Source organism: Anguilla rostrata, chromosome 8, assembly GCF_018555375.3.
Source record: "Anguilla rostrata isolate EN2019 chromosome 8, ASM1855537v3, whole genome shotgun sequence".
Classification (NCBI taxonomy): domain Eukaryota; kingdom Metazoa; phylum Chordata; class Actinopteri; order Anguilliformes; family Anguillidae; genus Anguilla; species Anguilla rostrata.
Genome location: NC_057940.1, coordinates 7,518,235 through 7,533,215, shown reverse-complemented (window position 1 = coordinate 7,533,215; position 14,981 = coordinate 7,518,235). Strand labels below are relative to the sequence as shown.

The following is a 14,981-nucleotide window of genomic DNA, read 5'->3' as shown; positions in this document are numbered from 1 at the left end:
ACGCCAACGGTGAAAGGCTGCCATGCAAGGTACCAATCAGCTCGTTGGGAGCAATTAGGGGTCAGGTGTCTTGCTCAGGGACACTTCGACACGCGCCAGGGCGGGGGATCGAACCGGCAACCCTCTGACTGCCAGACAGCCGCTCTTACCTCCTGAGCTATGTCGTGATGTTTATGCTTGGCAACTCTTTGTGTTTACGATCTGTGCCATGACGACCGGGCAAGGCCGGGTGCCCCCGCTTCACCCCGCTTGCCCGGCGGAGCGGGTACATCATTACCCCGGGCGTAACGCCCCGTGCCCTCACCCCATGCCCGAACACTGCGCTTTCTGTCGCTTCAGTTCTGAGCTGACGGGTTTTTTTTTTCTTTTTCTCTTTTCAAAGGGAGCTCACTGACACCGGTCCCTTTGCCTGTGGGCATGCAAGGCGGCTTCCAAAAATAAACTCCCTGGATCACCTGACCACCACACTGCAGATGGGTTCTGGAGCAACAGTGGGGGAAACCCCAGTGCCTGTGGAGGAGATCCCCTCCATCTTTACCAAGCTGGGAACCTGGCACTAGTGACAGATACGCTTGGGGAGACAGGGTCACCTGTGGTGACCTGAGACCTGTTAGACCAGAAGACCTGAGACCTGTAGATCAATAACCTGCTTCTCTTCTTTTAAACAAATTTGTACGTGTGTGTGCGTGCGTGCGTGCGTGTGTGTGTGAGTGAGTCAGTGTGCGAGTGTGCGAGTGTGTGTGTGTGAGTGTGTGTGTGTTTGTGTGTGTGCGTGCGTGTGTGTGTGTGTAGCATGCATGTACTAACATCCTCATCAACAGATAGGCTGTTGATGATTCTAAATGGACATGCCTGTCTGTGTTTCGTGGAAGCCTGAGACGAGACCTCAGAAGGGGTGGATCCAATCACAGGCCGCCTCCCCCATTTAACACTTCAGTCAGCTCAACAGGCCCATCTTAATTCCAGGCTGTGAGCTAATCGCTCGCTGTGGTGCGGTGCGGTGTCTCTCTCATGCTTTCTGATGAGTCTGATGAGCTGCAGTCATTATGTCGAGGGCTGGGGAAATGTGGCCTGTTTGTTTGGGGCTGCCTTGCGCTGAGAAAAAAAAAATTGCTTTGCTCTAGTTTAAACATAATTTCGTTTTCTGATGACCACACCAAAAAAGAGGACGTTTATTTGTCTCCCGCTAGCCTGGCTAGTCACAGTCTAGACACACTCGCATCACGAAAAAATGCAAGACTTCAACCTGCTGGAGCTGCAATTTCGCCTTGTTACCGTTTTCATAATTCTGAAAATTATCAGCGGGAACAGGACGAGATGAGCACTGGCATTTTGTGTTCTCATCTTCCCGATTTGAGAGCAAATCCATTTTGTTCACTCCAGGTCTGTAGAACAAATAGGAGGCAAATAAAGTTCTTTTTTTTTTTTTTTTTGGAGTAGTCATCATAAAATGAAATTATGTCTAAACTAGAGCAAAACTTTTCTTTTTTTTGGATTCCCTGACAGGAGCCACTGTGAGTGGGACAGAGAGAGAGACTGACTCTCCATCTTATCCTCATTTGCACACAGATAAGACACTTGATATACACATCAGCTTCGCTCAATATTCAATCTGACCACAGGCACTTGCGTGACATTGCCAGAGATGGCCAACTGTGGTCACGTAAAACAGAAATGGAGGTGGGGGGGGGGGGGGGGGGTTGGGGGGGGAGTGGAGATAGATTGGAAAGCGAAGAGGGCAGCAGCTTGGGGGGTGGGGAGAGGGGGCTGGCGGTACAGACTTCATTGGAGAGAGGGTTCCAACAACTAATGAGTCTCGCAATGTCAAATAATAAGTCCCTGCAATGACTGCCAGACGCTGTCTTTAAATGGGATTCACACACATAGAAATAAATTCACACACACACACACACACACACGCACGCACGCACGCATGCGTGTCCTCAGAATGAATTTATCTCTAGCACTGGTCTCATTTCAGTGTGCGCTTTGCCTAGATTATCAGAACTCAACCAGATTACCAATCCTTTGATCCGAGCCCAGAAATGCTGCAAGCTTAATGCATTCAGCAGCTATGAAAAAAGATGTTGTTTAGAACATATCACTTCATAAAGAATTGCAAAAAGTTAACACAGATTACAGAAATGACAACAAGTAAACCAAATAAAAGAAATATTGCCAACCAGATAAACTCTCCAGCAGGCAGGCTTTCTGAGTATGGACTCTATAATCTACAGTTTAAGTGGATAGAAAGTTGAATCTATTGTTTTGAAATAAGGGAGCCCTTTCTAGCACACACAGCTCCGAGAGCGCTGTCCACAGACTCAGTGGTGCTGAAACAACCAGTTCCGTGGATTCTGCCTGTGGTGCATTCTGTGTGTTCAATGATAGACTCACACAACAGTTTGTCAGTGTTTGGCAGTCCTTACTTCACTCTAGTGTTTCTTTTGCGCCTCTACATCTTGAAACCTATGCACTTGTTGTACGTCGCTCTGGATAAGAGCGTCTGCTAAATGCCTGTAATGTAATGTAATGTAATGTTGCTGTATTTTCAATAAAGCACCAAGGATCAGCCCCACATAATCTGCACAAGAACATCTACCTATATTCCCTGTAGTTATTTGAAGACATCATCTGTAAACACTTTGAAATGCGCAAAATGTAAGTTGCTCATATTTTTTTATGTGTCGACTGTTTCCTCTATTAATATAAAATGAATATCAATGATGTGCGAAATTGTTGAAATTGATGTGCGCCTCAATTAAAAGTGTTTTATACCTCCACGTCACGGCTTCAAAAAAATAAAATAAAATAAACAAACATGAAAGCTTTTAACCGCTTTAATGTTTCGCAGCGGGCGCCACGTCACTTTAAGCAACGGCGGACGAAATCGCCGCTTAATATTAATTTCATAAATCATTTCCTGTTCGATAAGCGCGCAGGGCTCTCGTAATGTTTGCAATTACGAAATGCAGGTGATAACTTTATCTCCGGTTCAATAAGCAAATGGCAGGCACCTGTTGACCTTTACCGCCGGTGCCCTTGAGGATGTTAAGCACACGCGGGCGAAACCAATTAACATTATCAGCGGCGTCCTCCCGGAAAGATCGTTTCCCCGACATCTCAGTCAAGATTAGCGCGTGAATGAGTTTTTGCAGGAGCCGCGAGCAAAGCATAGCCACCACAGCAAATTAAAAAAGAGCACGTAAACGCGCGTAAACAGGGGTTCGTTTAAGCCGTGAGTATTCGCTTGATGAAAAGCTCTTAAACAACTCTTAACACAAGTGTGTTCTAATTGTATATAATATAATGCAGTGTGTTACAATGAGAACCTGCTGGCTAACTAAAGGCATGGCACATATTTATATAATCAATAAGTAAACAACACTGGAACTGATTCCCAATTATTCAATTATGTATTACGTACATACTTTAGATTTCATAGATGAAACATTAAAGGGAAAGTAATATACTGGAAGGGATATCAAGTTATTTTATCTGTCTAAAGAAACCATGGAAAATAACAGATGCCACAGTACTAATGCAATGCAGCGATTAATATTCCGGTTTGTGTAAATCCTGTACATGTTTATTTAAAAAAACAAAAACAAATAAAAAACACACATCTTGTGAGCCTGCTGTTTAATGAAAACACATCTTATTAAACCGATAAGCCCCGCCCACTCCTACTCATTACATTTACATTACATTACAGGCATTTAGCAGACGGTCTTATCCAGAGCGACTTACACAACTTTTACATAGCATTTTACATTGTATCCATTTATACAGCTGGATATATACTGAAGCAATTCCGGTTAAGTACCTTGCTCAAGGGTACAACGGCAGTGTCCTTACCCGGGAATCGAACCTGCAACCTTTCGGTTGCAAGCCCAGTTCCTTACCCACTGTGCTACACTCCATCCTACTCCACTCCCCCCGCATCCCCTTTTCCAAACGCGCAGGTGGGCTGAAAGCACGATGTCGCAATCGATGGGCCTCCCCCCTCGGGTTCGAGGGTGAAACCCCACACCTACGCCTCGACACCCTTCCGCACCCCCCCCCCCCAACAGGCAACCCGTCCTCTCCTCCGGCCCGTCGTTCGCGCGAAGCTCGCCGCGGATGCGGCGGCAGTTAAAGGCTGCCGATGGCTGTCCTGCAGTACGTCAACGAGAACGGGGTCCAACGAGGGCCGGGGTCCCCCTGTTGGGCCTTCCCCAACCCTAGCTGAGCCTCCCCGGTATAACGAAGCCTTCCAGTTGAATTAAAAATGTGAAGAAAAAAAGAAAATCCGTTCAACATTCCCTTTTTTTTTCCATTTTGAAATGCGATGCGCCGGCATTTCCGATATCCACGAGAAGAGCTTGCTTTAAGACTAGGCGGCAGCAGCAAAGGGAATTCGGAAATTCCCGATAACCGGAATGTCACGAACGATATCGTTCCTCCGCGCTGGGGTGCTTCCGAGCTTCTGGGCTTACAGGAATGCGACAAGGAACCCCGAAGCCATTACTGGATTCCGTGTAATCAATTTCGAGGAGACTAATTTGTTTTAAAGCGCCGTGCGCGGGGGCTCTGACTCCTCGCGTCAGCGGTGACAATTAAACGCGACGGCGGCTTCATTCATAAACGGAGAGGGCTGATTGATTTCCGCCGCGCGCTAAACAAAAATAAATCCGGGCACTTCCGCCTAACGGATCCTCCGACCGTATTTTCCGCACTTCAACCCCCGCGACAGGGCCGGTGCTTTTATTTGTCGAACACGCGCACGCGGGCGACACACACACACCGCCCGGAATAAATCTCGAGCCTTTTCCGATTTGCGATGTCACGCGCGGGGGGGTCGTGCCAAAACATTTAAGCGGCTGAGTTGATTCCGTTGCGACGACGCTCCTGGGTTAATGTGGCGGAGATGATTGCAGCTGTTTGCCGGCGGCGTCTTCGGGGAGGTCCTTCGGGTTTCCGAACGGCTTCCGCACCGCGCCGTATCTTCCCGCCGAAGACACGTCGTTCGACTCAACCGCGCGAATGTTACCAGGATCGCATCGACTCAGTTCAACTCAATGTTATTTGTAAACCGTTTTTTTTTTGTTTTTTTGTTTTACAGAGAGTGTCACAAAAACACTTTACAGAGGATATAGAAAGGAAAATTTGGGCAAAAACCAGGCCAGAACCCTCCAAAAAAAAAGCAAGCGAGGTTTAAAAAAAATATAACTCCCCGGTGGGAAGAAAAACACTCAGACACTCAGCTCCCCGATGGGAATAAATCTCAGCAGGGGCCCAGCTATAGAGGGGGAGCCCGTCCTCCAGTAGCCGGCCCGGTGGAACAGTGAAGACAGATGTATTTTTATTCCCCACACTTTTGCACAAAAGCACAGAACCATGGACGGGTTAGCGAGCGTGGAGCGGCCCTTACCTTCCCGACGTAGAGCGGGTCGTCCCCGGTGTACTCCTCCAGCACGAAGAACTGGTTCCAAACCCAGCTCCTCTTCTGCCTGGCGAGGGCCGAGCCGGCGTCCCCGGGGGCCTCCGGGAGCAGCTCAGGTGGGGGCCCGCCGTCGGCGCTCGACCCCGCGCACCCCGCCTCCCGCGGGGCGACCGTCAGCAGCAGCGTCGCCACGGCCACCGCGCTCCACGCCGCCGCCGTCGCCGCCGCCGAGCCGCTCAGCCTCATCTGTGCCGCGAGCCGAAGTCCTCGCCACGAGAAAACATGCACCAAGAACCCCGCCGCTCCCCACCGCCCAAGGCCTCCGCTCCGCCCGGAATCCACTCCCAGAGGCGTCTCTGCGCGGAGAGAGTCGGTACCCTTCCTTCCTTCAGCCGACAGCGGCAAAGCAGACGAACGGCTTCCACGGCTTTTATTGATTTATTTTTTTTTATTTTTTTTTCACAAAAGAGGTGGGATAGCACACACCTGTAGGTACAAAGGGAGAGAGAGAGAGAGAGAGAGAGAGAGAGAGAGAGAGAAGGGGGGGGACAGAGAGAGAAAGAGAGAGCGAGAGAGAAAACTCTGTAAGCAAAATCACCTGGGTGATCAGCAGTATTCTTAAATGGCAAATGAAGTGATAGATTTCAGCTTACAGTATGTAAAAGTTCAAGCATTTGTTTAAGCGTAATAAGCTGGAAAACATGTCACTGACACATACTGACAAGTGCTGAGTAAACATGGCTCCCAGCTGGAAGTTTACAGCGTGTTTTGTGTGCTGAAATCTTGACGATACACCGCAAAGGTGAAGCACAGTGTAAACCAAACGCGTGCGAGATAGAACCATAACACCTTTGACGGACAGCGCAACGCACACGCCCAGGCAACATCGCCTCAATACATTACATTACAGGCATTTAGCAGATGCTCTTATCCAGAGCGACTTACACAACTTTTTTTACATAGCATTTTACATTGTATCCATTTATACAGCTGGATATATACTGAAGCGATTTCGGTTAAGTACCTTGCTCAAGGATACAACGGCAGTGTCCTACCCGGGAATCGAACCTGCGACCTTTCGGTTACAAGCCCAGTTCCTTACCCACTGTGCTACACTCCGTCTCTAAAAAAAACAATACAGCACAAGAGGTTGCAAGGTCATTCACGCTGCCGCTCAGTTTTGAATATTGTCCATTAATCCTTACAAAAGGCATACTCATCACCGCTAAAAAAAACATCGCCCTCCAAAGCCCCGCTTCAAAGGCGCAAGGCACGGTGGCCTGCGTGGGACACCCAATCGAGTCATTACCTGAGTGATTCGGGGTCGTAGCCCCGCAACGAAACGACGCAGCGCATTTTGCCCACGAGGCCGCCCACTAAACGCGACCTTGGTCCTGAGCCTTCAAGGTCAACGGAACAGCCGCTGCTTCAAGTGCTTTTATCGACACCATTTTGAAGCCGTTCCCATTCTTCAGCAGCTCGATATATAATGCAGGTCGGCCTGGCAACATACACGAGGCTGATGGCTCGTGAGAGCTTGTGTTGGGCCAGTACCTCCATGGCAAGTTACAAATTACAAAGCAGCCCCCCGTTTTCTGATTGGCAACTGTGTAATTGTCTTGGAAGTCTGAGATTTATTAAGAGCAATCAGAGACACAGCCAGACACACCAAGGGCTGTTTCTGCCATTTGGAAAATACAGTCTTCAGTACGCCGTGTTGTTCGTCTCAAGGTGGTACGAACACAGTTATTTACAGTCTATTCTTATGTTACACAGGTGCTTGGGTCTAATTCAGCGGCTGATTAGATGCTGCCAAGTGGAAGGAAACTACTCTCTCGCTGACACACACACACACACACATACACATATGCTCCCTCTCTCTCTCCCTCTCTCTCTTTCACTCTTCCACTTCTTGCTCTATAGTATAGAGGGGCTGTGGTAATATGTACTGCAGGTCTTAATTATATTTTGTCAAAGGAAGATACTTATAAACACTCAGTAATTGTGGTTGCTAATAAAATGCTAATGGCTTACAACGAGCAAAAAGACAAAGATATAGGGCTGGCTAAAACTGCACTACAGTAATAGAAAGTGGATTTAATTTCTAACCTCCTGAGAAGCCTTTTGTATTGAAAAACATCACAAGTCCTTTTGTTTATTCATTTGATTTTTTTTTTTTTTAATAAGCCTGTAGCAGTCGGTCTCCAGATTTTCACTCTTTGCTAATAAAGTGGTGCCTGAGTGCCATTAATTACCCCAGAGAGATAGGCCTAAATCATCCCCACCGCGGGAGAGCCTGTGCCAGTCCATTCCCGTTGGCGGCTTTAATAGAGAGCGGGCCGCGAACGCGGGCCCGCTAACGGATTACGACCCGATGGGGTTCCGCACGCGCCGCGTCCCGAAAACGATCGGCTCGCCACGGGGGGCGGCGTCCTGAAACGAGCGCGCCGCTGCCTTCCCCCGGGCCCGCGTTCCCGCCCGCCATCTGCGCCTCTTCCAACCCGCCGGGCTCCCGCAAGAGTTCGCGTGCGGTGTCGATTCGTTCGTTCGTTCGTGTCGTGTTGATTCGTTCGTTCATTCGTTCGTTCGTCCGTCCGTCCGTCCGTCCGTCCGTCCGTTCGTTCGCGTCGTGTCGGTTTTGCGTTCAAAGAGCAGGCACGGAATAAATACTCTGAGTCTGCCCTCTGAGGCCGCAATTTGCATACTTGCCACCGGTGGCGCTGTTTTATTTCTGGTGGGTTTTTATTTTATTTTAATTTTGCACAGTAGAGCACTCTGTTCCACCGCATTAGCTGAGTTAATGCAGGGAAATGGTATTTGAGGCATCTGTATGGAAAAACTGCAACAACAACAAAAAAAAAAAAAAATGTCTTTTAAGTAGCAAATATTACCTTTTAAGTTAGTTTTCCCTTGACATGAGAAATTGTCTTACCCCATTGGAAAACCTTGAATAGTCTCACTTCATTGGCAATCTTTTTGTCTTATTTAGTAAAAATGTAATACAGACAAGATTTTAAGTCGCAAGACTGAAATACTTGTTGAGATGGACGTATTTTCTGGGTTTTTTTGCAGGGAAAGGAGAGGGTGTGGGACACACTGTCAGACATGCACCCGCACCTCGCACTGTTCAGGGTCCTCGTCCCGGCTGCGGGGCCATTTCATTTCCGTGAGCTGTGAATTCTATTTATATAACCACTTCATCTGGGGTGTCTTCAGTTTGAATTAAGTGCATTCTAGCTGTATGTGCAGTTCTTAGACTTCCATCAATTTGCAGCTAATTTAGTTATGCTGGCTGGTACATTATGTCTCTATCAGTGTTCCAAGCCTGCATCTTACGAGGAAAAGGGTCCTTCCTACCCATTTTAGATTTTTCTAAAAGGGGTTTTCAAACTCACTGCTGGGGACATACTGTGTGTACTAGTTCGTTCCCTACCATAATTGCAATGAGCCGTTAATTGTTCTTAATTAGATTCTTAATATCTGGAGAAGGACAATTTATCCTCTTAAGACCACATTATGTGAGAAATAGCTATGCATCCCTTAACTTTTAGCTTTTAACTATTGTTTTTAATTGTCCGCAATGTGCTGCATGACAAACGATTCCTTTTTTATTATCGAAGTAAAATGTCTAATTGCCTCAAGTCTTGACTGACATGTGAAATGACTGAAGTCCTAACTGCTTTAACATGTGCAAATTTATGTGAGAACTTGAATGCATGCCTTTCAACAAAATCAACCAGTCAAGATATTGGCTGTGACAAAAACCAGCATACACAGGGCTGAGTGTGAAAGCCACTGTTCTAGATCATTCTGAATAGATTAACAAGGGGGCGAATGAGGAGCACTGGTAACATAGCTAATGAAAAATGTGAGATCAAGAGGACAATCTCAGGGAAGTGTTTTCTACTGCACACACTCCAAAACTCGAAAACCCAATTTGTCGTGAATCACACATGATTAGAAATGTTTTTTTCTAGTGATACCACATCCATTACCATATCCTCTTGCAGTATTTATTGCATCACATCGAACTCGACTAAGACAGTACAATTTATTTTTTATTGATTAATTTTTTCCTATGCTGAGCTTATTTAATAATTCTCAGAAACCTGTATCGCTTTAAGCTGTTCACAAGAAGACAGCAGAAGAGAACGAGGCTGCGGGTGCAAAAAAAAAAAATGGACATAAAACTGTAACTGGACTGCTATTGGATTACGGTGCAGCAAATCAGTGCAGTCTCGCCTTTGAAGGCGCACAGAATAGCTGAAGATTTGGCAGCACAGGGCCTGGTGGGTTGTGTGTGTGCGGTGGGGGTACGTGTGTGTGTGTGCGTGTGTGTGCGTGCGTGTGTGCGTACGTGTGTGTGTGTGTGTGGTGGGGGTCCGTGTGCGCGTGTGTGTGTGTGGTGGGAGTGCGTATGCGTGTGTGTGTGTGTGTGGTGGGGGTCCGTATGCGTGTGTGTGTGTGTGTGGTGGGGGTGTATACGTGTGTGTGCGAGTGTGAGTGCATGTGTGTGTGTGTGTCGGTGGGGGTGCGTATGCTATCGTTGGTGTGGTGTGGTGCATGTGTGTGTGTGTGTGTGTGTGTGTGTTGGTGGGGGTGGTAATGGCAGATAAAATGAATTCCTCTTAATGGGAATAACACGCAGGGCCTCAGACTACAGAGCAGCCACCGAGCCCTAAGACGTAGAAACAAGAGAAGTGGGAAATGTGCTGTCTGTGACCTTGGGCTTCAAGAGAGCACATCGCTTCGTACCACAACTGACAGTGCAGTGGAGAGAAAGTCGATAAGACGCGGACTGGTACGGTACCCGCGCTCGCTTCTCCGTCGGATAGCGAGACCACCCCGCCGCTCACGTGCGCACACCTCGACCTTCCCAGAAACGGCAAAGCAAGCCCCGCTCCAACCAGACGCGACCCTAACTTTAAGTGGCACACCTTTTCATCGGAACATCCTCCCGAAGGCGTCCCGGGGGCTCTTACTGTGTCAAAAAACTATTTCAGCCGGTTGCCAGGAGACTTTCTAGTCAATACTCTCAGGCTGAAAAAAGGCAGCATTACAAAAAAGGAGAAAATCTTCTTCCGAAGGAACGCTTTGAGTTCCCCGTAGATTTCCGTCCAAGAAAACCTCCTTCCCTGGAGTTCTGGGATGACTGTTGCAAGACACGAACAAAACTGCCAATCCCGTAAAAGGCTGGAAAACACTTCCCAGTTTGTCGTTCCCTTGTCTTTGTTGAGCGTTTCTCTCTGGGGAACTTGCCGGTGCAGTCGGTTCTCGCTCGCGGAAGGGGAACCCTAACACAAGGATTGGGCGTCCACGTGTTCCAAAGGCAACTGTTGCCAGTCTCATGCAGGTTTGGGGACGCTAGGCCTCTGAGGGGACGCCTGTGCCCAAGAGCGAGTCCACTTTGCGGTACACGGGGGAAAAGGCCCCCCCTCCCCTCCTCCACCCCCCCCCCCCCAAAAGTGAGGAGGGCTTCCCCACGCGCTAAGTGAGGAGATGTTCCACTGCTCTCTGACAGGATTGGCTCTCTTTTCCGGAGACAGCGGCGCACCCGAGCGGGGGCCTGCGCTGGGGAAATGTCTTATCTAAACCCTCTAATCTCATTTACAAGCTTCACTTTACAACGGGATTACAAGTACTTAGTAACTGATCATTTCCCCCCTTCTTCCCTCCTTCTCCTTCTTCTTTATCTCGCCGCAACTCGGCCAGCGCGTTCTCAACAGTGAGAGAAAAAAATAAATAAATAAAAAAATAAATAAAGAACTAAGTGTGAACCCAAAAGAGATTTGCATAGATCTGCCTTGCTTGAATACCAAAGACACCAGAGACCCCCCCCCCGAACGCCAACCCCCCCACCAACCCCACTCCCCCAATCCCTTCTCATCAGCTTTGCTCAACCCTGTCAGAAGACATCGAGTCTTTCTGCTTCGCTGGAGTGGACCGACTTGAAAGGCTGGATTTATCTTCTTTTTTTTTTTTTTTTTCTTTCCCTGACCAAAAAGATGTCTCACATCACAGTAGGGAAGACGGGAAGCTCTGTTTTTTTTTTATTTTTTTGATTTGATTCATTCTCTTGGAATGTGTACCCCCCCCCCCCCCCCCCCCCACTCACCTACTCCCGAAATCTTCATCGCCACCACACATGCCCCATCCTCCCCCTACTGTTTAATATCGCGTCACACGCTGCTTCCTCAGATTTCTCATGACTCGTAAGTATCCGGCCCGGGGCTCGGGGGGGGGGGGGAGAGGGCCGTCCGAAGGAGGCGAAGACTTCTCTCTCCCGCTGTCCTAATGAACCATCTGCCTCCGGTTTCCTCCTTCCACACTTTCACACGCCGAGCTTCGCCATCTCCCGCTAAACTGTACGGGCCCCCCCCCACCCCCCCCCCCCACCCCATCTGAGAGAGGCCGCTCCGGAAGCGGATCCCTCCGGCAGCAGCGACCATATCTGATTCTGACCAAAAATTTTCTAATTGATCGCATTGCAAACAATCAGCAGACGCTCTTATCCAGAGGGACTTACACAACTTTTACATCCATTTACATGGCACCCATTTATCCATTATCCATTTATACAGCTGGATATACGCTGAAGCGATGCAGGTTGAGTATCTTGCTCAAGGGTCCAGCAGCAGTGTCCTACCCGGGAACTGAACCTGTGACTTTTGAACCTTTGACTTTAGAAGACCAGCTCCTTGCCCATTATACAATATTGCCCCTCCCCCACAAGATCCCTGGTTACTGAGAAACTTGGCCTCGGAGGTTTCATGATACCCAGTGGATCCCCAGCTACCTGAGATCCTGGTGATTGACTAAACTGGCAAATCAAACAAACTAACTAACTTCTTTCATATGTTAATAAAAGGCTTGCTCTCTCTCACACACACACAAACACACATTTTCCATCCCTAGGTTAAGAGATATAAATCTATTTTTCAGTTGGTTCCCACTGCATAAATATGGCTATTAAAAAAATACACCTCCATATTTTTTTTTTCTCATGGCAAGCTGAGAAGGCCAAGAGCAGTTTTTAGTTTTTGAAAAATGGTCATGTAGAGCGCTACTGCTGTCAATAAAATCATAAAATGCATTTTCCCCTCCAAACATCTTGTTTCTGAATAAACAGCTAATATCGTGCTGAATTAATGATCCATTTCCATAGCTCCAGCAGGCGAAAACACACAGGCCTCTGTTTCCCATTTACTTTCCCGCCAGAAACAATGAATACTGCAGGTAGAGTAGCATAAAATTGAAAATGTTCCACTGAGTTACTTTAAGGCACCCAGTAGCAAAACCATGTTGGGTTTAGGATTCGAGCGATTCCAATGTTCACTTGTCTAAGAACCTTGAGACAGAACTGTCCAGTGGTTTTTACACACAAGTCCAATGTCCCACTTTCATGAAATATGTGACTCTATTTTTTGTTCGAGAAACAAATTAGCTATTTACAATTCGAGTAAGCAGTAGCACCCTATGGAGTCAATATGTGCGTGCTGTGAAGAGACGACCTCCCTGAAGAAAACATTAGTCACCTGAGTGAATAGAAGCGTATGAGCTCTCTATAATGCACTACTGCTGTTCATGACACTGATTTCCGAATGCCTTACCTCTAGGAACAGCCTAGGGTATCAAAACAGACATAACCGTATCTGAGGCATCCATTATAGGCCGGAATTCCATCCAATCCACCCATACACAAAGCCATTAAGTGCCTGAATGTCATAGCAACCCCCACCCCCACACCCCCTATGCACGCACACGCACACACACACGCACGCACACACACACACACATGCTCCTGACTCAAGAACCATTGTTCCGCACAAGGCATTGTTCCGCACTCTCCTCACGCTTGACCTGCACCCGATTCTGCGGCACATTAACAGATGACCAAAGCGGCTCCCACCCCCCCACACACACCCCCAGGGCCATCACTGCGCACATCTCATTGAACATGCTCCTGCTCTACTTCCACTTAACATCACAGACTTCCAACAAAGAGGCTTCTCCACAGTAGCAACAAAAGACACACATTTCTAATGCTGGAGGGTCACCTACAAAAAAAAAAAAACTCACCCTGACTGTAGCACAAACAGGCAAACAGGGCCAGGGTATATATGGTGATGTACCTGGCATTACTGCACGTTGCACTGCTATTTAGCTCACCTAACACAGGAGTGGTAATACATCTGAGTCAAAACTGAAATTGTAGTTCCTGAGTGGGTCAGTTAAGTGAAGGCGTTTGCCCAATAAAAGCAAGCTGAAACACACAGCTCTTACACATACGGGTCATGCAGTCGGGCGATAATGACTGCCGATGACCGAAGGAGGGCTGTGAAATTATTCCTCGATCTCAGGGGGGGGGAAAAAAAATAACACTTGCTGTAAGAAAAAACTCTCTTATAGAAAAAAAAAAAAAAAAAGACAGCAAAGAGAATACAAACTGGAATAAAAACAATTGAAAGCGCGTGAACCAATCGGTCTATTGACTGATTGAATCCAGGCCCTCGCTGTTGCCGGGAGGGGGAGGGTCCTTCAGCGCTCGTACGGTACGGCAGGCGTCGCCAAGTTCTGGCGCGGCCGGCACGCCTCGGTGGCGTCGGCGGCGGTCGATGTGAATAAAGCTGCCGAGCTCGCTCACCACGGCGCAGACTGCGAGGGTGGCGTGCCAGTGGAGAGAGGAACTGAGCTGGAGGGGGGTGGGGTGGGGGGGGGGGTCTACAGTGGTGCAGGCTGTCAGTTCGCTGCACTGTGTCTGGGATTAAACTGCTGTGAAGGGGGACAGCTCAGCAGTGAGAATTACCTGAACAGTTATGGGTGGTGACATCAACGGTACTAACAATATTTGTGCAACCGGCTACTAAAACAGTAGATGCTGGCTGGATGACATTAAACCTGGTAATAGAGGTTATATTTCAGCAGTAGTACGTTATGATATAATAGAACACTAAATCAATTTATTTTACATGGTACAATACAGTACAATGCGATAATGACAGAATTGCAGCACTAGCAGGAGACTTTAATAGCAAAGTGCTTAGCACAGGGCGAAGAAGGTGCAATATAATTCATTCTTTTGGAAGAATCGTTCGGAATTACAATATAAAGGCAATTACCATAATTCAGAGAGATCGCCTGCCCTCCATCCCCTACACGCTACGCTGTTACGCTGAACCTGCTCCCGCGTCTGCCGCGGCCGGGGACACGGTCTTCGTGCTCCGCGCGCCTCGACCAAATGGCCCGAGACCAGATGATGAAGTCTCATTAGCCTCCAGTGCCCATCTGACAAGGAGCGAACGGGCGCCAGGTCCACCCCCCATCCCCCCCGCTGTGACAGCAGCCGTGTCGTTCGCCGGAGAGAGCGCTCACACACCGGGGGCGCACGCGCTTCTCCTGGCATCTGGATATCAAACACGGCGCTTGGAGGAGGACTGGTAGCATATGGCCCCCGTTTATTATCGCTTCCGCGCAAGAGCAGGGCTAACGTGAATATAGCGGTGAAGACGGACATCGCTCTTGATCAATGTGACTATTATATAAATTACAAATCTCC

At 48.1% G+C, this 14,981-nt stretch overlaps 1 protein-coding gene across 1 annotated transcript in view; it reads right to left on the bottom strand.

The window, feature by feature from the left end:
• The window catches only part of cdh7a (cadherin 7a), a 94,200-nt gene that overhangs the window by 75,423 nt on the left and 3,796 nt on the right, over positions 1-14,981 (bottom strand). Inside the window, exon 2 of the mRNA XM_064346171.1 lies at positions 5,414-5,911. Within this exon, the coding sequence (XP_064202241.1) occupies positions 5,414-5,671 (258 nt within the window). The 5' untranslated portion in view covers positions 5,672-5,911. The remainder of the gene's footprint in view (positions 1-5,413; positions 5,912-14,981) is intronic.